A 24,354-nucleotide genomic window follows, 5' to 3' on the forward strand; every position below is an offset into this window, starting at 1 on the left:
CAGGTATTTAAAAGGGTGTCATAAGGAGGAGGGAGAAAACTTGTTCACCTTAGCCTCTAAGGATAGAACAAGAAGCAATGGGTTTAAACTGCAGCAAGGGAGGTCTAGGTTGGACATTAGGAAAAAGTTCCTAACTGTCAGGGTGGTTAAACACTGGAATAAATTGCCTAGGGAGGTTGTGGAATCTCCATCTCTGGAGATATTTAAGAGTAGGTTAGATAAATGTCTATCAGGGATGGTCTAGACAGTATTTGGTCCTGCCATGCGGGCAGGGGACTGGACTCGATGACCTCTCGAGGTCCCTTCCAGTCCTAGAATCTATGAATCTATGAATCATATCTACTGGTGGATAAATCCATTTTAGAGATGTGGAAACTGAGGCACGGTGAAGCTAATTGACTTTCCCAGTGTCATGAAGCAAGTCAACGGCACAGCCAGGGACTGAACCCTAAGATGTCAACTCTCACCTTGGTGTTTTAAAAACTAGACACTTCATCCCATTTGTCAAAATGCTTGCAGTTCTAGTTTTATAGTAGGTATGATAAATGTCATGCACAGAAAGTTCATCTGAATCCCAAGAATGAAAATTAAATAAAAAGTATCCCAAAAAAGGACAAAAAATATGTGCAGTGGACTCTTGTTTTATATCAATCAGGACAACTGTGTGTATTCAGAAAATAGTTTTCCACGAAGGCAGAAAAAAAGCCATTTCAAAGGATCTTATAATTAAGCCCTAATTTGTCTAATTATTTATTTAAAAGTGATTTCCTTTTTTCACATACATGATACAAAATCTTTCTTCACTTTGTGAAACAGATAGAGAAAGTGCTCTGCTTAACTATTTGGCTGCTGAGTTTTTTGTTTGTTTTTTAACAGAAATTTAACCCTGATTTTCCAGTCAATTTGAGGGTCATTAGGGCTGTTACGGCACAAGGCAGCTGCAGTGCAGGGAATGGGGATGTGTAAATGCTGGATACTACATCTGTCTGTCTCCCATGCCTAACTGCTGAAAGCAAGGGGTTGATTCAGCAGCTGGGAATAGCATGGCATAGGGATAGCTGACCCTCCTTCCCCAGTCCATGTGCTATGTTACGGAGCGTGTGACATAAGAGCTACAATAAAATTCCATGCTGGTACACAGACACTACAGTGAGGGAGGCCTGATAGAGTGAGAGAGAGCCGTATCATGTCTAACATGTTTTAATGGTGATCATAGAACACCTGCCAGACAACCGAGGTGTTGGAGGCTCCTACCCAGGCTCTCCCATATTTTCTAACCTTGGTCATTTATTCTCATCTTTCTCACCCCATTGTATACCAGGCTGAAGAATAAGAAAGAAAAAGAGTAGAGATGAAAGGAAAGAGCATCATCCAGCTTCACCCAGGGGAAAGGAGCTAAGAGCAGCTCCCTGGAGCACACTGATTCTTGCCTTGAGTACAGCAGGGGAAGATCTGGCACATACTCCCCATGCCATTGGGACTTCACATATGCCAAGGGAGGGGAGATGGAAGCCTCAATACCAGCCTCAAACACTTTAATAATGTGTTATTAAATGAATTATGTAAAGTTATGCAAATACATGTACATTTGAACAACTTATTTTTTATTCAGGCTGTTGGTACATATGAATAATCTTTGAGGAAAGATAAAATTGCTTAGGTAAAGCCCACAGCCCAGACTCAAAAATAAAATGTCTGCTCTTCCTGGTCACATAGACTGTTACACGTAAAGCCTGCACTGCAAGTGGTGGTCAGTCATAGCACCCATTTATCTATTTATACACAAAGAACATCAATTAGTTAGTTTGGCATACCTCACCATGTGCTCAGGGGAATATTTAAATCTACTTTAGTTGAGTTCAGCTATCATAGCACAAATTGCAAAATGAGACAATTAAGTTTCACATTAAAATCTCTATTTTCCTAGAGATAATGACAGAATATTATATCTGTTAATGATATTAATAATTTAAAGAACCAAAAGAGATTTCCAGAAAGTAGATCCCTGAGAAAATCAGAGGATTAACTTGAATGGCAACAAGGGCCATGAGTTTCATGAACTCACAGGGGTCGACAACCTTCGGCCGCGGCCCATCAGGGTAATCCACTGGTGGGCCGCAAGACATTTGCATGCATCCATGCTGATGACGGGTTCTGCTCGATAACAATCCAAAGTAGTGTGGACCGACGCATGTTCATTTTCATTATTTGAGTCAGATGCCACCAGAAGAAGGTTGATTTTCTTTTTTGGTGGCTCAGGTTCTGTCATTTCTGCATCACAGTGTTGCTCTTTTAAGACTTCTGAAAGCATACTCCACACCTCGTCCCTCTCAGAATTTGGAAGGCACTTCAGATTCTTAAACCTTGGGTCGAGAGCTGTAGCTATCTTTCGAAATCTCACATTAGTACCTTCTTTGCGTTTTGTGAAATCTGCAGTGGAAGTGTTCTTAAAATGAACAACATGTGCTGGGTCATCATCCTAGACTGCTATAACATAAAATATACAGCAGAATGCGGGTAAAACGGAGCAGGGGATATATAATTCTCCCCCAAGGAGTTCAGTTACAAATTTAATTAACACTTTTTTTTTTAAACAAGCATCATCAGCATAGAAGCATGTCCTCTGAAATGGTGGCCAAAGCATGAAGGGGCATACGAATGTTTAGCATATCTGGCACGTAAATACCTTGCAATGCCGGCTACAAAAGTGCCATGCAAATGCCTGTTCTCACTTTCAGGTGACATTGTAAATAAGAAGAGGGCAGCATTATCTCCTGTAAATGTAAACAAACTTGTTTGTCTTTGCGATTGGATAAACAAGAAGTAGGACTGAGTGGACTTGTAGGCTCTGAAGTTTTACATTGTTTTGTTTTTGAGTGCAGTTATGTAACCAAAAAAAATCTACATTTATAAGTTGCACTTTCACAACAAAGATATTGCACTACAGTACTTGTATGAGGTGAACTGAAAAATACTATTTCTTTAGTTTATAATTTTTACAGTGCAAATATTTTTAATAAAAAGTAATATACACTTTGATTTCACAACACAGAATACAATATATATGAAAATGTAGAAAAACATCCAAAATATTTAACAAATTTCAATTGGTATTCTAATGTTTAACAGTGTGATTAAAACTTCGATTAGTCGCAATTAATTTTTTTAATCACAATTAATTTATTTAGTTAATTGCATGACTTAACTGTGATTAATTGACAGCCCTACTTGAAAGTGTTATATTTCATGTGTCTTATATAAAAAGATAAAAATAAACAGTCTATGGAAAAAGCTGTATAGGGCCAAATATATTAGTCATTTAAGAAATGGAGTTAAGGAAGATTTCTGTAGGCAAATATAAAATACATGTTACCTGGAACTGGACTGGGGTAATTTTAGAGATATTCTGAATTACTAAATTTTGCTTGGGAAAATGTTCTTTGCCAAATCTGAAATAATTGCAAAGAATTATAAATTCTTAGACTGTACAGAATTTTGTCCTGATTTTCAGTGTGCTTTGTGCAATTCTGTTATTTTTGAAGAAAAGTCCCTGCATTTTTGTTCAATTCACCTGATTTTGGAGTTCTTAATTTAAAAGTGTAAGTAGGGCATTCATTGCATTTGATTTTTAAAATAAATACCTGATTTCTTATAAGAAAATAAAGTACAAAAGCCTCATACAATTATTAAATATTTATTTTTCTTGGTATTAGATGTGAGAGAGCTTTCTTTTAAACAATTATTATATTTAAAAATTTGCTGTCTGATGAATGCAGACAGCTAGATACACAAATTCCAGATGTAAATCAGCTTTAATTCCATTGAAGTTAACAAAGCTACGCCGATTTACAGCAGCTGAGGATCTGGCTCCTACTTCATACTATGTGCATACACTATAAAGAAAGGCTAGGTCCAAATCTTCTGGCAGATTTGCTTTAAATTGAAAAGGGAAGAATGAACAATAATCACTTTGGGATCATTTGTGTGAATCATATGTTTCCCATCATTTCCCTACAAGTACTGTACTGAGCAAAACACTGCTGCCTATTATTCTGTAAATAAAATATTCTCTTGTAGGAAGAGAAGGAAAAAACCTCTTAGCTCCTCAAAATTCATTTCATTTGATTATTTCTATCTCTTCCCTCCCTCTTATTCACCAATTTTTTTTCAACCTTTTGAAAATATTTTATAAAGGAAAATGATAGTGTAGATTTCAGGAAGCTGTAGCCTGATAACTGAATAACCTAAATCACTTGAGCCTCAAAGTAAGGGGGCAAGGAACAAAGGCTTACTGGATGTGTCTGACATTGTAAAAGGAAGAGAGAATGCCGAATGGCACAAATGATGGAACTACAGGCTGGAAATGGAAAGTAAGAGAATCCAGACCAGAGCAGACATTACAAAACACTGTCTTGTCTATCAAATAATAAATGGCCTCCTACAACTGGAAGTACAGGAGCAAAGAGAAGAGGGGCCTACAGAATGGAGCAGAGAATGACAAAGACTAGAGTTAGATTAAGAGTACAACAAAAACTGGAGGGAAGACAGGTTAATTGAGCCTGGTGGGATGGAAGAGGGAACAGGATCATTAGAACAGATATTTCTCCTCTACATGGCTTTGGCTGTTCAGTTAAGACAGGTAAACATACAGTTTTTGGGTGTTTATTCCAACCAAATCAATCAGTGAGATCTCTGGAGATTTAGATGATAGTAGCAGTAGATGCAGTACACACCATCAACCCAACTGGGAAGAGATAATAGTGAAGAATGAGGTCTACTGCAGCCTAATTCTTTTGATTCACAGTCTAGTGATGTTGTTATCCAGATATTCTAATCAGTTTGTACAGGATTCTTCACTCTCTCTAGGCATGTTTTTTGTTTGTTTGTTTGTTTTGTTTTTGAGAGAGAGGTGATTTTTGCCATTAGTGCTCAAAGTCCCTGCCTGACTCTTCCTGCTCCCATTCTTGAATCCCATTCTTTTTCTCCCTCCCAATCTGCTTTTTAATCTTTTTATTCTTGCAAATGATAGGGGGCACTTTCCCCCCCAGAACTGTCAACATTTCTCTGTGTAAGCTCAAAAGCTTGTCTCTCTCACCAACTGAAGTATATTCAAAAAAAGATATTACCGCATCCACCTTGTCTCTCTAATATCCTGGGATCAACATGACTACAACACCACTGCATACAGCATTTCTCTTCTCAAACATCAGCCTAGTTTTGAAGAAGTTATCCAGATTCATTGGAATTGCAGTCGCTATAGTAGTTGCTCTTTGTCGCTACCCTCAAACAGCATTTTCAACAGCACCTTTATTGTATGCAAGTTCTTTCTGCCAAGATATTTTCTGTGGATTAGAGAGACCAAATGCCTGTCCACTGCCTTCATTGGGTGCATTTATGGTTCTCTTCTAGTTTGCCTTTGAATTTATGAGACTACACTCTCTTTCATTTTCTAACTAGGTCTGTATTCGATGCGTTGCTTTCCAATGCATTTTCTAACCTGTATAGTAGCTTATTCCTGTAGCTATTAGCGTAAAGATATACATTTCAGATTTTATTACTGCAAACACAGATTTTCATCTGTGATAAATTGGTTCCTGAAGTATTTAAATGCCTATATTTATGTTTAGCATCATACACATTAAGAAACAGAATATTCATATAAAACAACATATTTAATAATTTTAAGTTAGCACAACCAGATGTGGGAGGAGGGCCCTTAGGAAATACTATCAGCAACCATCAGCCTTATTTGGCAAGAACAACTCTGAATGCAATTTATCTATGCGTTACCAAGCTTACAATTCATACTTTTTTCCCTTCTTTATACTACAAATAATATAACAAATTCTTTCTAATGACAAGAAGCAACTAAGTAAACCATAGAGAGATTTTTTCCCCATATAGTTTACACATTATGTGGCATTCAACACATTCAACCCTGGACTAAAGCATTTACTCCAGGATTGATTTTTGCCTCATGTATGTTTATACATCAAGCAATCAACTCAAGCATGACCCCGTTCTACATAAGAATATATGAGCGGCCATACTTGGTCAGCCCAAAGGTCCATCTAGCGTAGTATCCTCTCTTCAGACGGTGGCCAATGCCAGGTGTCCCAGACGGAATGAACAGAACAGGTAATCATCAAGTGATCCATTCCCTGTCTCCCATTCCCAGCTTCTGGCAAACAGAGGCTACCATACCTGCCCATCTTGGCTAATAGCCATTGGTGGACCTATCCTCCGTGAATTTATCTAGTTCTTTTTTGAACCCTGTTATAGTCTTGGCCTCCACAAGATCCTCTGGCAAGGAGTTCATCCTTTTGGCAAGGAGGTTTTTGGAAAGGGTGCCAGGTAGGATAACAAAGAAAACCTTTGCTCTCACAAGTCTAAGACCTGACAAAAAGTTACAGGACCACAGCTAACTGGAACCTTTGAGGTAGCATAAGAGAAGCTTTCAAAAGTATGAAAAGGATTGAGAAACTTAAAACTTTCTTAAGGAAGATAAATGTTGATGCTCCAGGGCATACGCCAGCAACTAAGTGATGGAAGTTAGGAAGAAATGTTCCATGTGAATCATAGAATATCAGGGTTGGAAGGGACCTCAGGAGGTCATCTAGTCCAACCCCTGCTCAAAGCAGGACCAATCCAAAGACATATTTTTGCCCCAGACCCCTAAATGGCCCCCTCAAGGATTGAACTCACAACCCTGAGTTTAGCAGGCCAATGCTCAAACCACTGAGCTATCCCTCCCCCTAATAATTGCATAATTGTCCATTATTGCATTACTTTCACCTTCCTCTGAAGCATCTGGACCACTGGACTGGTAGGTATGGCTGTTTGATGTTCCTAATAGAACAACTGTTCATACTGCTATGGGGTTCAGAATAATGTATGTCGCCTGAACATATTAAATATATTACCAAGGAAGGCAAGTACAGCAAAAAAAAAAAAAAAAAAAAAAAAAGAATGAGCTTAATACCTAGACTTTTGGAAGGTGGAAAGGGTAGATGCTCTAAGAGCTCCACACTTCACCTTTTTTCCTTCAAAGGTCCATCATCAGGTGAAGCTATCTGCTGTCTGAGGATGGACGACAAAGCCGGAAGGGAGAAGCTGAGGCACAACATGAAGTGTTTTCTCTGCCTCCTGCCATTCGCACAAGGTAGCAGAGAACCAGTTTTGTGCCAAAGCGTAGGTCTTTGCTCCAATTAAATTTTCTTTGGATGCTTAATATGTGTGTCTGGAAAAAGAACCAGATTGAAGGGTACTTTGAGAACAGAGGAAGGGAACAGTAAGACAAACCAACAAGAGCAAACCTGTTGCTATTCTCCAGTTTTCACCATTTCCTAACTTCTTATATGTATCTCATATTTCAGATTTATCTTATATGTATCTAAGATGTTTAGTGCTTTTCTGATATTTCACATAGGCACAGGCCCAAGTGATTTGCAGTAGACACTTAAAAAAAAATTTTGAGGTTCCCCCACCCTGCAAGTAGATGCATTAGTAAGAATCTACATGAGTGCTAGGAGCTGTGCTGATGAATCAATTTGCAGGATCAAGGCCTAAGTTTCTCCCTTCTTTAGATAGCTTTATTTTTCACACCAGCATATTTGGAATCTTTAAAATGTTTCAGTGAAAACCATAATGGATCTGCACACAAATAACTTATTAACAAAACCTTTAGAGAAAGAAAAAATATATATCTCCCCCCTAAACTACATTGGGTGACAAGTTACTAGACTAGTTACTAGATCTAAGATAGGAGAAAATGCTTGCCATAACTCACTATTTTCCTGTAGTACTTCTTGAAATATTCAGATAGTAAAGATCCAATGCCTCGAATCCACATCCTCCCTCCACCCTAGCCCAAACATTCACATTTTCAGAATTTACAAATGACTGCAGCTTGACTTATAGTGCTTGTTATTCCTTCAGGTGCTATATGTGATAATTATAAGATTGAAAAAGAAGGGTAATAATCTGTTATTGTAAATTAATAATAAGGACCTTTTTGTATCTGAACAGGTTAATCTGAATCAACCACAATCAGTTTAGTGGAAGGGCAACAAATGGAAACTGCAGTCTAGTAGAAGCTCTAACCTTTAGTTTTCAGACTTATTTTTCACACCTTATAATTAAATCTATTTTTAAAGTACTGAAAGTGTCAGCAATTCACTTGCTGTGCATCTTTCTATCAAAACAATGTAAAATTACAATATACTTTTCCATTCCCATTGACTGATGTCTAGAAACATAGAGCTGAATTCATCCCTGCTGTAACTAAAGTCACTGCAGTCACATCAAGGATAAATGTGGTTCAGATACAATAGTTAAGGCTCAAGTTGATTTGAAATGAAATATGAGACACACAGTTCCCAGGAACTTCAAGTTTGTCAGTAAATATATTAAATATATGATTTGATCTGAAGTATGGACAGTGATTTCTTGTTTGAACTTTCACTGTCATACATATTTTGCATTAGTTGAGAAAAAGATATATGCAAAAATGACAGCGCAGAACGTGCCAATGAATGATAGTGAGTGGCACTCACACTACACCTTTATTTTTATCCTGTCTTTAAACTGGAACCGCCAGAATTATTGGTATTTGTATTATCCAGATTCAATGAATTAAATAACCCCATCCACTGCAAAATTCAAGGGGGGAGGAATGGAAAGGGATGGGTCGGGGGGAGAAAGAGAAGAGATAGAAAAGAAAGCAAATATTAAGATAAAAAAAGAAACACATCAACAACACTGTCGGGGCATGGCACCAAGAAACACTGGAAGAGTGAGTACCCTTCTGCCAGACCACCACAGTGTGAATGGCTCCAACAAAAACTGCAGGGCACAAATGGTATTTTTCGAGGTCTGTTGCTGAAAAGTGATGACCCTCAGTGACTCTGACTGCCATCACCGGGGGTCACAGGTTCTCAGCACTTCTTGGAACTAGGTCCCTGGAAACACATTGAGCGGTTCTAAAGACACTAACGTTATCATCCTCATTTCCTTTTGCTAAGGCTTACACAACCACAACTTCGAGTCTGCCTTTTTCAAAAGGTGTTTGAACCATTTAATCAAGTATTTAGACTCATCCCTCTCCAAAGCATCACAAGGCCCATCCACAAGCCAAGAATGTAAAAGAAAAAGTGTTTAAGTGTTTGTGTGTGTAAAACAGGAAGTTTTAAACCATTTGGATGAACTTCTTTATACATAATAACTTGGGCCACAACCTTGGTTTCCTGGTTCAGTTCTCTATTTTTGACTAACCTACAATAATAAAGTGGAAATAAGGTAACTATGGGCTAAAATAAGGGATCGTTGAGAGGTACATTTTTTTCCCTAAAAAAAAAAAACATACAAAAAAACAATGTACAGCTTTTGAGATGTCAGCAATTTTTAATTATAAAATACCTGCAATGGAACCAGCTACATATGAAATATCAAGTGTATTTTGTGAGGATGGAAGGATTATCATCAAATGGTGATTCAAAAGGTGAAATATTGGAAGTAATTATCTATTTTCCCTGTGTACCCAGTGTATTTCCCCATCCTGAAAGGTTTTGCACTGTAGCATTCCTTCCTCCACTGGCCTGATCCAAGTCCTATTGAAGCCAATTAAAATATTCCTCTTGACTTCAGTGGGAATTGGTTTGGGCCCTTGCTTGAAGCTGACTGGAACCCTTTTAAACCCACCAATGCCACTCTAGTGGGTTGACTAGAAAAAGACTCAGGTCATTAGAGAGCACCATATGTAGGACACTGATCTGAATTGGAGCAATGTAATTCAAGGCCGGTCCCCTGCTGCTCTCAGACTTGGTGGTATTTATTTATTTTAAAAGATTAAAATAAGTGGGAAAACAGAAATTCAGACACCAAAATTTTACCTCAACCCCATGGTGTAAGAAATGGGGACATGAAAAATAATCAAAACATCCATTCAGTGATCAAATAATGATAATTAAATAGTCTAATTATAGCAAAACTGCAATAGACACATCATATGAATAAATCAATGCTGTGTACTCATTCAGACTACAGGAGAGTACAGAGATGGGCCTGAGTCATGAAGTTCAGGTCTGGATATGAACTTAATTTGAATTTGGGAAATGGGGAATAGCAGGGAGGGGGATGGGTTCCAGGATTCCATTGTTTATACAGTAAATAAAGCATTAAGGGCCAAACTGTAAAACCTCTCCCTCCCATTGATGACCAGGTACGCTCATAAATCATCCCATTGCCTACAATGGGAATAATTAGGTCACTAGCTGCTCACTGTTGCAAGCTGGGGGTTTACAATCTGGCCCAAGAATATAAAAGATGAAAGAAATATTACTATGGTAGTTTGTTTGCTTGAAGTCTAACTAATCTCCACAGTGCAAATCAGTTAGCTTAGATGGTTGTTCAGGTCTTCCACATCAAAATAAAGTGTAATAAAGACTTACAATGTGCCTCATGGGAGCGTGCAGGAGAGTGGCCATGTGATTGTAATGTGCACATAAGGCTTGATTCTACACGATGCTGAGCACTCCGGCCCCAGTCCACCAAAGCATTTAAGCACATGATTAACTTTCAACAGGTGAACAGCCCCACTGGTGCACTTAAAGTTAAGTGCATGCTTATGTGTTTAGTTTCATCCAGACCAGAGTGCTCAGCACCTTACAAAATGGAGTCCATACTATGGCCAGACTATGTCTAGTCTTTATATGGATGAGCAAAGGAGCAAGAGGGAAGGACAGAGGTACTTCACCCTGCAATTTTGCATTCCCTGTGCAGGGGACAAGACACAGTGTAGGCTTTGTTTTCACCTGAGTTTAGGGGCTGCTTCTTGCTAGTGCCCCTCAGGACTGTCATGGCTCTGCCCCTTTCTGCACTGGAGCTGGCTGGCCATTAACAGAAGAGTATGCTGAACCCCTCAGTAGGGGAGTGTGGCATGCTTAATCCTCTGCTGGCTGCGTTCCCCTGGATCTCTCTCTGGGAGGAAGTGGCTGTGCACTAGCCCCAATATGTGCCTTTTATGATATAGGCCTGGTCTGGCATATTACCCACAGAAGAAAACATTGAAAATAACAGTTCCAATTGCTTCTAAAAAACTGGATGCCACAGGTGGATTAAATGCTGGATTCCAATCTGAGAATCATAGGCACATGTCAGTGCAAGTCCAGGGAATGGCATTGCCCCAACATCCCCATTGATGTCAACTGGACATTGGTATGTAGATAGTGGTATCTGGATGAGGACAGGATGCTCTCTCACTGTGAATATATGTATAAGCACAAAGTTTAGATATGCACAAATCCATGCCTGTGTATCTCAAATTAGAATCAAGCCCTAAGGAATCTGCCCTTCTATATATGTAGACTCCTTAGGGCTGAAGAATGTACATTAATAACTCCTGCCAATCCATATTAGAGGTCAAAATGGTAACCAACCCACAGTACCCCTGAGTAAGCAGACACCTACCCATTCCCATTAAAATGGAAGAATTATGACATTTCTCGCACTTTTAGCTTGCATATTCCAGCTCCAGAGTTTCATGGATTTGAGATATTTTATAGTTTTCTTTTTTAACTCAATTGGATTTAATAGAGTCTATAAGTTCTTGAACTGATATTTATCACTGAGTAATATTTATGTTGTTATTTCTACCTGCAATAACAAGTCCCCCAGATTTTATTACATTATATGGGAATTCTAATTTGTTCTTGTCTCGTGAACCACTGATTGATACTTTAGATTTGCATTTTGCCAGCATGGCTTCCCCATCCACCCTCTAGCAGCAAAAGAGATGCATATTTTGTGCTCTCAAAATAAGAACAAACCTGACACCTTTTGAAGGTTTGTTGTGGTGGTGATTTTTTGTTTATTTGTTTAAGGGTATTTAGACTTAGGCTTTATGAAGTGAATTTTAACATCCGAACAACAACAAAAAATCCAAACAAAACCCAATAATAAATGCTGTGGGAAACATTCAGTGTGTTATCTTTATGTGAATATAAATACTGACACACTGTGAGCTTTGCTGATATTTTTTACTGGGCCATTACAGTAGGTGACAAAGCAGAAGACACATAAATGTAACCGGGATGGGGAAGAAATTCATAAACCTTTGTATACAGAGATTTTCTCCCACCCTATTTAGTTATAGTGACACAAGGCAATTTATAGTTACTGTTAATAGATAAGGCTACTTTAACCAAAAACTATTTGTTAGATGCAAAGAAGAGACTGAAAAGCGAACAAAGGAATCAGTAGTTAAACTTGCTGTTGTATATATATATAATATGAATCTAAGGCAATGGTTTTAGTCACTTTTTCATTTAAATATTTTATTAGCCTTTACAATATCATTATTAAAGAACACAAATATCTAAACTAATATGGCTTCTCAAAAGCCATTAGAGATGTATAATGATTATATTGGCATACTGGGATTCTGGTGTATAAAGCTTTCCAGGGTAGAGACTGTACTTTAACATTTGTCTGTATCGATCCTGATTGGGGCCTCTTGGTGTTAACACAAAATAAATAATAGTTGTGACAGGACAAGATACAGGTCCTCCCCAACCTCCCCCCTCCCAAGGGCATGATAGGTAAATTGACATCTAGAATTGACATTATTCTGGCCAAAAGATCAACATAATTCTGCAGTAGAGTTACACCACATATCATGTAAGTTCATGTTGTAATAGGCCAGCAATTGACAGACTTTAAATCTAGCCTCACTGTTCTTTATTATTGTCAGTGGTTTCTGACTGCAAAGTGAGGTGAGGTGTCTTTTGAGCAGCTCTCTTCGCACTAAAAAGCTAATGGAATAGATCACTATGTGGGGAAAATGAACAGCCTTTCAGTTGTTATCATATACACTGGGGACTTTATTTCGGTATTCAGCCTGTGCCAATTCAAATGAGAGACTAACAATGAAGCCACACAAACTGAATTCTTGTATCATCCAAAAGCAAAATGGAAAGTGTATGCCTCTGTCTGATTTGTTTAAATGCATGGAATAAGAGGAACAAAAGTAGATGAAAGAGTTAACACTAGGACAAAACTAGCTCATCTCTTGGCTATCTTACCTCATTTACAAAGACCCAGTGACTATCCTTGGAAGCAAGGTTGGTTTCCACAGCCTACAGAAAAAAATAAATACACACATAAATAAAACTAAATAAAATGAAGATTTCCAGAGTTAATTTATAATTTCTGATAAAAGGACATTATTACAATGTTCATTTTAAGACCTGTTTTCTTTGTGCAGTTCCCTTTATTCATACTGCTGCTACTTTGCTGAAAGTCATCTAATCTCTTCTGCTCATGTTTTAGTTTGATTTGAGTATCTGCAGCAGTATAACCTACATTTGCAGAGTTGCAGCAGAGCAGTGCATCACCACCAGATGGAAATCTATGTGCAGAAGCAAACTTAGCGTTGTTTGGTCCATGGATGCAGGCAAGTGTATGGTATATGTCCCATGGTCTGTCATTTTTAAACTTCCTAGGATGATATTTCTTAAGGCTGCTGGTAGGATGTTGTCAATATTCAACAGGCCTCTCATTAACATACACAGATAGATCTTGTCCAACTGCAACCCCTGGGTTAGTAAACATATTGGGTGAAACTCATACCTGTGCAGAAAGCCAGCATAAGGCATGTGTACCACTTAAGTCTCCCCTTATGTTTTTCACAGGCCTTGTGCTGGCCCGCTACAGAGGGCTGAATTTTACGTTAGGCATAAGGGTCAATTTATTAGCATATTTATAACCTTCAATGGAGACAGACTGCTACAGTTAATAGGTTCACTAATGCAATAGCAGGCACTGCCTAAATGTTCTGGGGAACTGAATGGAAAGAGCCTGACCAGTGTATGCACGCAGTTAAGTTTCTAGCTATCCCCTGCTTCACTCCTCTGGCAGGCAGAGTTGATGCCATTCCAGAGATAATGAGGTCCCTTACAGCTGCAGTTGATAGTGCCCTCAACCAGGTGTCAGGAGATCTGCAATCTGTTGCCACAAATCTGGGGTTTGTATAGTCATGTTAGCTAACATATGCTGCTTAACACATTTGTAAACACATAGCATAGTCGGACATATCAGTGTTTATAAATGTACTCCCTGATTGTGGTCAAATCTAGTTAAATCATTAACACCAATTGTAAACTACATAGCTAGTTAGTAGCTAATGCTGTCTGTAAGCTACTTTAGTTACAAACTAGTTTTGACCACAATCAGACAGTAACTTTATAAACATCACTGTATTTGTGTACACAAGATGTTTTAAAATGCCATAAATAAATAGCACATGAGCTGATCTATTTAAAACCACAACTCATCTTCCCAGCCTAGACAAGTCTGGTGTGTAATGGTTGGAAAATCACTTCCTCACTCTATGCCTTCGTGGTCTCATCTGTAAAACAGGGATAATTCCTACTCACCTTTGTAAAGCTTTTGAGAGCCACAGAATGAAAATAGGATGAAGTAAGGACAAATTATTTATCATCATCAATAAAATACCAATGTGGTAGTTTTAACCAAGACAGATCTCAAAGTAGATGAGAAGGTACTAGGGGTACACATCCCCATAGACAATCCTCTCTTAAAAACTGGTTTTAAGCTAATTTCCTTAACTGCCTGTGAAGGACTTCAGAATTTGGGCCAAGACTTTTAAACCTAACTTCTATGTCCATATTTAGGCCCTTAATGTGCTGAGCAGCCAATACCTCCTAGTGAAGTAAATGCAAGTTGCTGGATGCCCCACACTTTAACTGAGTAAATGTGGATTTAGAAGCGAACTTTAGACACTTAGGTTTTAAAATCTTCACCTTGGAGGCAGAGCTCCTATGGCAGAGAGTACTCTTCTGTACCCAGGCATTTAGGGAAGAATTGGAGCTTTTAACTTTCTATTTCCTGGCTTTCAGAACTGTACTTCACAGTCCCTAACTTATATGGCAAACAGCTGCAAGACAAAATGGAAGGAGAGAATCCATTGGCTGTAGCCAGCTAAGGAGCTTCTGATAGCACAACTCTTCAGGTGTTGTATTGCCAATAAAAGTATATATGTTAATTAATCTTAACAACTAATCTATTTGACCTGCCAGAAATCTTGCTACAATGTTAAAGACATGCCATGTATTATTTAGACTTATTGCTTCCTTCCCCCCAAAATCATACACCATACACTTCCTAACAGAGCTATTGCAGCCAGCCTCCTAACTGTACCATATGAAAGGGATTTTCTAGGAGACAGATCAGGAACCTGAGTGATTGCTGTGGCTGAGGAATAGCACTGCCATCCATTGTGTACTGTTCTGCACACAGCAAGTTTCACAAGCTAAAATACGTTATGGGATTTTTGATGGAAACAAATATTAGGGTATACACAAAGTAACTCATTCATTTATATACTGTATGTGAGTGAAGATTTCTCATAAAATTCCCAAAGGGTATAGTTGCCATTCAAGACTAATGGCCTGCAACATTTCTATCAAAAAAGAAAAGCGGCTTTGGAGATTAATAGCGTACTGGAACCTACAAAGTCTCCATCTTTTCTATAATTTGCCTTAAAACTAAAACACATAATTTCTCCAAGTTTAGCAGACAGAGAGAGACACTTTGAGACCAGTACCTTGTCCCCTTTGTTTCACCCCAAACACATTTTAACAGCCAGATTCTCTAGTATAATGACCTGAAAACCAAGATTTATAATGCAAACAACCACCCACTATTAATTGTGGTGCATAAATGGCGTATTTGGAATGACAAGCTGCTAAAGTCTATATAGATGTGTCCATGTACAACACTGGTTGTAATTTCTCTGTACCAAATATGACACTGCTTTGCCAGCAGAAACGAAGAGAGAGATATTGAATGTATTAACAAAAAAAGGTGAGCATTCCATTCCACCACCAGTAGTAGTAGTCATAACAATGAAAGAAAAATATGATGCTTGACAAAAGACAGTCAAGGAGAACTTCCTTTTTTCTTTTTTTTTTTAAAAAGGGGAAAATAATGTTTTCTTTTGCACATCTTATAAGAAATTTAATGTCAATAAACCAAACCATAATCATCGCACTTGAATCTTGTGGAACAAGGGAGATAGCTGCATTATTTTTTACAAATATGATAGGTTCTTCAGTTTATCTACTTGATATTATCCTGTCTGCCTACATGAAGTTGAATTAAAAGGAGCTGCTAGGAAGAGCAAGCAGGAAACAACAAAATGGTCAGAGGTAAGACAACTCTAGGTAAACAGTTTCAGTGGGACAAGGGCTGAACCATTAAACAGGAAACTACTTTTCAGACATGCCAGATGAACATTACCTAACTGTTTTGCCAAGGCCAAAGCCTAGAGATCAAAATGACTGTAAACAGTTAAAAAAGGCGATGGGGGAGTGAGTGTTCAGCAACTCAGAGAGAGGTAGAGAACCCTGCAGGAGCAGTTGGTCTGAGACAGAGGACCTGTAAGATGTGTCTGAGGCAGGTAGGCATCCCTAAACTTCAAGAGAAGTGATAAGGTTTAGGCAAGACCCAGGCATGCAGACTTTTTGTGGTTATAACCTTTCTACCTGCTTGCTATGTACCTTGGGATGAATAGTCAACACTCCAGTTTGAGTTACTTTAATCAGCTGCTGGTCACAGGCTCCTAGAGAGAAGTGTGTTGCAGGTGCCAACACAGTTGGAAACAGGGAGGCTGCTGCTGTCACTGCAGGATCCAGTCTAAGAGTGGTAGAACCATAGTGAGGTGAAGGAAACAAAATCTGTCACCTAAGAGGTACACTCCTAAGGGACTGCAAAGGAATATAAAGCACTGCTTGCCCTGTAATCATATAGTGGGAACACGGGGTGCTATAGATTGCTGATCCAGACTAATGGAGTGAATCATGAACTTCCAGTTGGGAGAAGTGCAGGTAGAGGCCTGTCACTTGGAAAGAGTGCCCTCGGGGAGAGACCACAGGTGCAGTTCACCCCTGAACCAGGACAGTTGGTGTCAGCAGAGCAGATACATCTGCAACACTACAAGCTTTATCACATGGCATTGCCCAAGCACCTGTTGATCTGAAAAACACTCCCAAACAGACTGGACTTAATTGTATAGCATTTTTTTAATGCTAGGACAATCCCATATGGTGCCTGTTAGAGATGTGGACATCTGTCAACTGGACTGGCACCACCAACACATCTCAAATAAACCAGTGAGTCTCAAACTTTTCTACACTGAGACCCCAATTTCCATGCCAAGACAGCCCCCAAGCCCTCCCTCCCATTGAGCTAGACCAGGGGTCGGCAACCTACAGCATGCATGCCAAACACGGCACGCAAGCCAATTTTGAGTGGCACGCTGCTGCCTGCCGTGGTCCCGTCCCCCAGCCCCACTCAGCCCCCCCGCCCCTGCGGCAGCCAAACTTCCCTCCTCCCCCGCTTCTTCCCCCAGCATGGTGCTTTCCTGCCCCTCCTCCTCTCCTTCCCTGCGCCGATCAGCTGATAGCCCTTGGGAGGGGGACGAGTGGCAGCGTGCTCGCTGCTCCGTAGAGGAGACAGAGAAGAGGTAGGGACGGGACCTTGGGGAAGCGGGTGGAACAGGGCATATGCCTTCCAGCCCCCTGCCATGAGCCGCTCAGGGCAGGGGACTGGGAGCACCCCCACAAGCTGAGCACCCCAGCCCTCTGCCCTGAACCCCCCCACACACACCCAGCCTTCTGCTCTGCACCTCCACACACCCTCCAGCCCTCTGCCCTGACCCCTGAACTCCCCCCCCACACACCCAGCCTTCTGCCCTGACCCCTGAACCCCCCCACACACACCCAGCCTTCTGCCCTGCACCCCCCCACACCTCCACTGCCCTCTGTCCTGACCCCTGAACCCCCACACACACCCAGCCTTCTGCCCTGCACCCCCCACACACACCCAGCCCTCTGCCCTGACCCTTGAACCCCTCCACACACCCAGCCCTCTGCCCTGAACCCCCACACGCCCCGGCCCTCTGCCCTGACCCCTGAACCCACACACACACACAGCCTTCTGCCCTGCACCCCCACAGCCCCCATCCCTCTGCCCTGCATCCCCCCCCCACACACACAGCCCTCTGCCCTGACCCCTGAACCCTCCCCCAGGTCTGGGGTCCCGGCTGCCAGCCCCTTGCTAGCCGGCATCCCGGCCGCAGGCCCCACTCGGCCCGCTGCTGGCCTAGGTGAACAGGACCCCAGGCTGGCAGCGGGCTGAGCAGTATGGCGGTGTAAGATCAGCATTTTAATTTAATTTTAAATGAAGCTTCTTAATCATTTTGAAAACCTTGTTTACTTTACATACAACAATAGTTTAGTTATATAATATAGACTTATAGAGAAAGAGACCTTCTAAAAAACGTTAAAATGTATTACCAGCACACGAAACCTTAAATTAAAGTGAATAAATGAAGACTCGGCACACCACTTCTGAAAGGTTGCCTACCCCTGAGCTTCCACTTCCATTTAGCAATATCTGAAGGGCACAAAAACCCTGACACCTTTTTCTGACTCCCTCACAAATTATGATCACCAAGGTTTAAACCTATTGCTGAGGCTGTCTGGAGATTCAGGCAGGCAGTTCTACATTGGTTTATGATCAGTTCACATTTTAAAAATTAGTTCTGTAACCATGAGGGACAGAGTTTTATTTTATTATTTATTTATTTACTTACTTACTCACTTAATAAGAGGGTAAGAAATGACTGGAAAGGGAAGGTTGTCAGGACTTCCTCCCTCCCCCAAATCTGTTTGCAAATCCCTGTGGGAGTTTCAATCCTAGATCAAGATCCTCAGACTTCTGCCAACAATTCACTTCACATTTGCCACCAAGCAGCTGTGAGAAGGCAACAGTTTTCAGCCACCGTTGACCTGGGAAGCATTCCAGCCAGTGGCTGAGAGGTGAAAGGTTCTGTATCCCAGTAACTATCCCCTGGGTCTTCAGTTCCCTTAACACCATATGCCTAGCCATGATTTATTTAAGTGCATTTTGGGGTTGTTGTTTTTTAAAGCAAAACTTTAAGGAACATTTTTAACCTTTTACACTGAGAAAACAGGACACACACTTTCACCAGGAATTTAATACAGTTTAATAAACCTCAGCCAGACCTACCTCAGACTGTTTCAGCTCATTAGTAGGAGATAGATTTTTATATTTAAAAAAATCAACAGCTTTGTTCTGGATCTACATGGACAGGAAAACATAATGGGACTTGTAGCAACAGTCCAATTTCCAAAGAGAGATGTAAGTCCATGTTTGGAGTATGTGACAGCAGTTAATTGGATGGTATCAAAGTGCACCCGTGTATCTGAGAAATCTTGTATGTGGCTTGGATACAAATGACTAGAGATAGCAGATATGGGGAAGTGAACTCTGGTGGGACAGATGGTTTCAGATCTTATTCCCATGATATTTAATATATATTTAGAAACTCCTTCAATTAAAATATATGCAGCTCAAGTCCAAGAGTAACTTGCATACATACAAAGAATCCCACTCCCCTCCCCCCCAACACACACTTTATTGTAATTCTTTTAATTCATTAAACCTTTTTTACTTTTGCATTTAAATAAATAGCTTTTAGTTCAGTATTCCCTGTAGGGCACATCTCCTATGGTGATTAACAGATTAAAAGAAAAAGAAAATGAAGCTTTCCTAGTTTCAATGAAGAAAATGTTTCTAGTAATTAAAGGGAAAATGTCAACCTATTTTGGCCTTCGTTATAATGGTTATAACCTAGTGATAAATAGTCCATATAGCCATATAGCCTCCAAAGCATTAAATGGTGACAACCCTTACTACGCATTCCCTGTCCTATATGTTTACGCACAAACACGAACGCACACACACCCTTTTAACTTGATCCAAAGACAGTGATTCCCATTAGTGAATACACATTTTCCAGCAGTTACTGCAGTATTTCTCGTATTTCCCAACACTCTCAACAGAAATTAATTGTGGAACCTCAAACTCTTGGTGCATGTTAACTTTTGAACAGTGACCACTGGAGTAACAAACGAGATTTTTTTTAAAAAAATCTGAATTTCTCCATCATTTGGAGTGTACGTTTTTGGTTGTTTCCCCCCACCTCCAACTCTTCGTTAAAGTCTTACTCTGAATTCTAAATATGTTTTTTCTAAAATACATCACTTCTTTATGACATTTTTAGAAAAGCCATCCCACTGTATGTGTGATATCAAAACATGATGCATGTGCTCCCGCTGCTATTCTTCAAGTTAACTGTACTACTAACACAAGCTATTCTCCAAATAGGGTACCTCCCTACAGGTATCAGTAATAAAAATGTTGCACAGGTAATTTTCAAAATAGTCCTCTGTCCCTGGACTAATTCCAGACAGTTTGCGCTGCTTCACGAGCGCAAAAAAGGCCTAAATCTGCAGCTCTCTGGAGGATTTCCTCTGTGTAAGGGATGTCCATGACGGCTCCTATGCAATCCTGCCTTCTTGCTAACATAGGGGACCTGGCTGGAGCTTCCACACACTGATATCATAGTTCCTTGATGATATTATCAGCTAGTATCAGTTAAAGCAGGGGTTCTTAACTTCCAATGCTATAAAAACTCCATGGCCCAACTGGGCCACAACAACTGTTTTTCTACATATATAAGCCAGGGCCAGTGTTAGGTGGTAGCAAGCAGGGCAATTGCCTGGGGCCCCATGCCACAGGGAGCCCTGCAAAGCTAAGTTGCTCAGGCTTCGGCTTCAGCCCTGGGTGGCGGGACTTGGAGCCCCAGGCTTCAGCCCCAGGCGGTGGGGCTTTGGCTTTCTGCCCTGGGCCCCAGCAAGTCTAATGATGGCCCTGCTTGGCGAACCCCCTGATACCTGCTCATGGCCCCCTAGGGGGCCCGGATCCCTGGTTGAGAACCACTGTATTAAAGCAGCCTTCAGGCTGCTCTAACTTGTGCCAGGATTTCTCTAGGTTTGGAAGAATGCAAAGGGCTCTTTTGCATACTGAAGATTTGGATTTCCATGGATTTCTAAGTTAGCATCTGCTCTACTAAACAAGAGAGAAAAATGCTTCACAAAAAAAGTAAAAAAAATGTGGTAATAAGGCAAAATGAGTTTATTTTCTAGTTTGCTATGCCTAATTAGGAGCAACAGAAAAAAATATTGCCGAAACACTGTGTTGATTTATAATTTGTACAGTTCCACTGCTTTTAATTCTAATCATCATTATAATGTCTATTGCATGCTAAATAGGAGTATGCATTATATTTTTAATATATCAGGAGGATGAACTGATAACTCAGATTAATAAATAGTAGTAATATTCCTTTATTGCTTTTACCGCACTAATTCCCAGATGCCTTTTTGTGCAAGGGGCTGTACAAACATGAAGAAAGAGACAGTTCCTGCCCCAATTACCTCAATATTTAAAGACATAAGTAAGTTTAACAAACAATGGGAAGGATGAGGGGGATGAGTAAGAAGATCACATGATTACAGAAGTTAACTATGGGCCAAACTAGATGGTCACTGGAAATTGCTTTTCCTATTATAAATAAATAAATATTAGCCACATAAGCTTACTATGTGAATGGGTTTTAGATAAATGCATATATGTAAAGCTAACATAGGCATAGTGGAATATTTTCTGGCCTGAGGACTGATTATATGAACAATCATAATGCGCTTGAATAACTACCGTGATGAAAGGGGCACCAGCAATTATGTTACTTTTTTATCATTTATAATTTAATGTACTATATTAGGACTCCTGCATTTAATCCTATTTGCATTTTATAGGTGCCCATTTATTCCATTTCATATCAGGCTTATTTAGTGGTAAACAAAAATAAACTACTGGATATGAAATTCTTCCAAAAGCATTGGTAAGAATTTATATTACAAACCTCTGTGTGATGGAGTCTACAGGCCCCACGCTGAACTAAGGTGGGGAGCAGACCAGTACTGAGCTAAGGAGACCCTACCCGCTCGACAGGTACAAGGCATGTTCTCAATGGAGGAACAGTTTAAAATTACACTCGTAACCCCGTGGAAGGGGGCAATGAGCTGCATGTGGCACCAGGAAGCAAGGCTGATGCTGAGAGCTGTGCAGGGAGTGGCAACTGCTTTGTGAAGACTTCACTAGCATCAGGGACTTGGGCTCCCCCTCCTCTTTGGGAGTTGAAAGCCCTGAGAGAGATTGACTAACTCAACTGGACAATGAGCGACTGAGGAGAGTCTGCTAAGCCTGCTGCAAACTGAGAAGCTCTGTTCTACCAAGAAGTATCCAGGGGGTTACATAATTTGGGGGAGCTCAGTAACTGGGCTGGACAATCTCAGAGACACCTAGGGCCTTGGGTCAGGACTTGTTGGAGTGGGTGGGCCCAGGACCCCTCTCTCCTTGTCCCCTCTCCCCCACTCCTTTGTAGTGACAAGCTTTCAGGAGAGCCATCTGAGCGGGAGAGGAGGGGAAGGGAGCGGGGTGATTGAGGCTGCAGCCGGGCTCCCTCTGGGACGACTGTACGGGCGGAACCTGAAAGTCCACAAGCTGACTAGTCCACTAGGTCAGCCGGTCACCAGACCTTCCTGCTACACTTAAATGTCACATATCTCTATACATGTTAACTGTTGACCATTCAGCTACCTGGTACAGCAATGACACAAGATAATCACATAGGTGTCAAGAAGTAACCGTTCTTTAAAGGTACACTTCTAACATTAACTAAAGAACATAACCTCTCAGGAGTCTTGCACTTGGAGTTTTACCAAAGACTTGTCATTGAAGACACACAGATGTCTCTGAAGAATATAATGACCAAATAGTGCTTATTCAAGTATGTGCAACTCTGTTGAAGCAAATGGGATTGTATGTGTATAACCAAGAGCAATATTACCCCTCTCTGTTTAGAAAGGATTCTTCTTATGCTTTGCCATTGTTTTTAAAAAGATTTGCTATGCAATATCATAAGATAGGATTCACTAGATATGGATGCCAACTTGATTTTCTCCAGGAATAATAATAATTATGGCAATAATCAGGGCCGGCTTTGGCTTTTTTGCCGCCCCAGGCAAAAAAGCCTCCGGCCGCCCCCCCGTCCCCCCGAGGGCGGCCGGAGCCCTGGTGGGAGGGCGGCGAGCCCCAGCAGGGGCTCCGCTCTCCCCCCGGCAGCCGGGGGGAGGGCGCCGGGAGCCCTGGGAGGAGGGCGGCGAGCCCGGGCCGGGGCTCGGCTCTTCTCCCGGTGGCCAGAGCGCCGGGGGCAGGGCGGCGAGCCCCAGCCGAGGCTCCGCTCTCCCCCCGGCGGCCAGAGCGCAGGGGGGAGGGCGGCGAGAGGGTGGCGAGCCCCGGTTGGGGCTCGCCGCTCTCCCCCCGGCGGCCGGGGGGAGGGCGCCGGGGGGGGAGGGCGGCCACAGCACCGGGGGGAGGGCGGCGAGCCCGGCCATGGCCCCGCTCTCCCCGGAGGCCGGAGCGCCGCGCCGCCCCCCTCCAGGTGCCGCCCCAAGCACAAGCTTGGTGGGCTGGTGCCTGGAGCCGGCCCTGGCAATAATAATACTTAGCTCTTATATAGCTCTGAATTTCAAAGCACTTCACACAAAGGAGGTCATCATTATCCACATTTTGCATATGAGGAAACTGAGGCACAAGTAGGGGAAGTGACTTTCCCAAGGTCACTGAGATGGGCAGTGGCAAAGCTAAATGAACCCAGTCTCCTTAGTACCAGTACAATGCCCTAAACACTAGGCAATGCTGCCTCCCCTGGAGGAAATACTGTCAGAAACTTTACAAACACAAAAAAAGTCTTCTAATGCCTGCATGGAGTTGGAATAGACATTTTAAAACTGGACATGGATGTGAAGTGAGACAGAGAGCGTTCCAGGCATAAGCCCTTTGTAAACAAACCTATTTTCAGGCTGGGTGGTCACTGTCAATCCCAAGAATCATAGAAATGTAGGGCTGGAAAGAACCTCGAGAGGTCATCTAGTCCAGCCTCCTATACTCAGGCAGGACCAGGTAAACCTAGACCATCCCTGACAAGTATTTGTCTAACTTATTTCTTACAAACCTCTAGTGATGGAATTCCGCAACCCTTGAGCCTATTCCAGAGCTTATCTATCCTTATAGTTAGAAAGGTTTTTCCTACTTTCTAACCAAAATCTACCTTGCTGCAGAGTAAGCCCATTACTTCTTGTCTTACCACCTGTTGACATAGAGAACAGTTGATCATCGCCCTCTTTATAACAGCCTTTAACATATTTAAAGACTTCTCAGGTCACCCATCAGTCATTTCTCATGAGTAAACATGCCCAGTTTTTTTTTTAAACCTTCCTCTTAGGTCAGATTTTCTAAACCTTTTATCATTTTTGCTGCTCTCCTCCAAACTCTTTCCAGTTT

The 24,354-nt window shown here is 41.2% G+C and overlaps 1 protein-coding gene across 1 annotated transcript in view; it reads right to left on the minus strand.

Annotated features, from left to right (window-relative positions):
• GRID1 (glutamate ionotropic receptor delta type subunit 1) overlaps nt 1-24,354 on the minus strand; it is an 827,754-nt gene that overhangs the window by 186,018 nt on the left and 617,382 nt on the right. The window contains exon 5 of the mRNA XM_065407849.1: nt 13,080-13,133. Coding sequence (XP_065263921.1) covers nt 13,080-13,133 — 54 coding nt within the window. The remainder of the gene's footprint in view (nt 1-13,079; nt 13,134-24,354) is intronic.

The sequence above is a fragment of the Emys orbicularis genome, chromosome 7 (assembly GCF_028017835.1).
Source record: "Emys orbicularis isolate rEmyOrb1 chromosome 7, rEmyOrb1.hap1, whole genome shotgun sequence".
Classification (NCBI taxonomy): Eukaryota; Metazoa; Chordata; order Testudines; family Emydidae; genus Emys; species Emys orbicularis.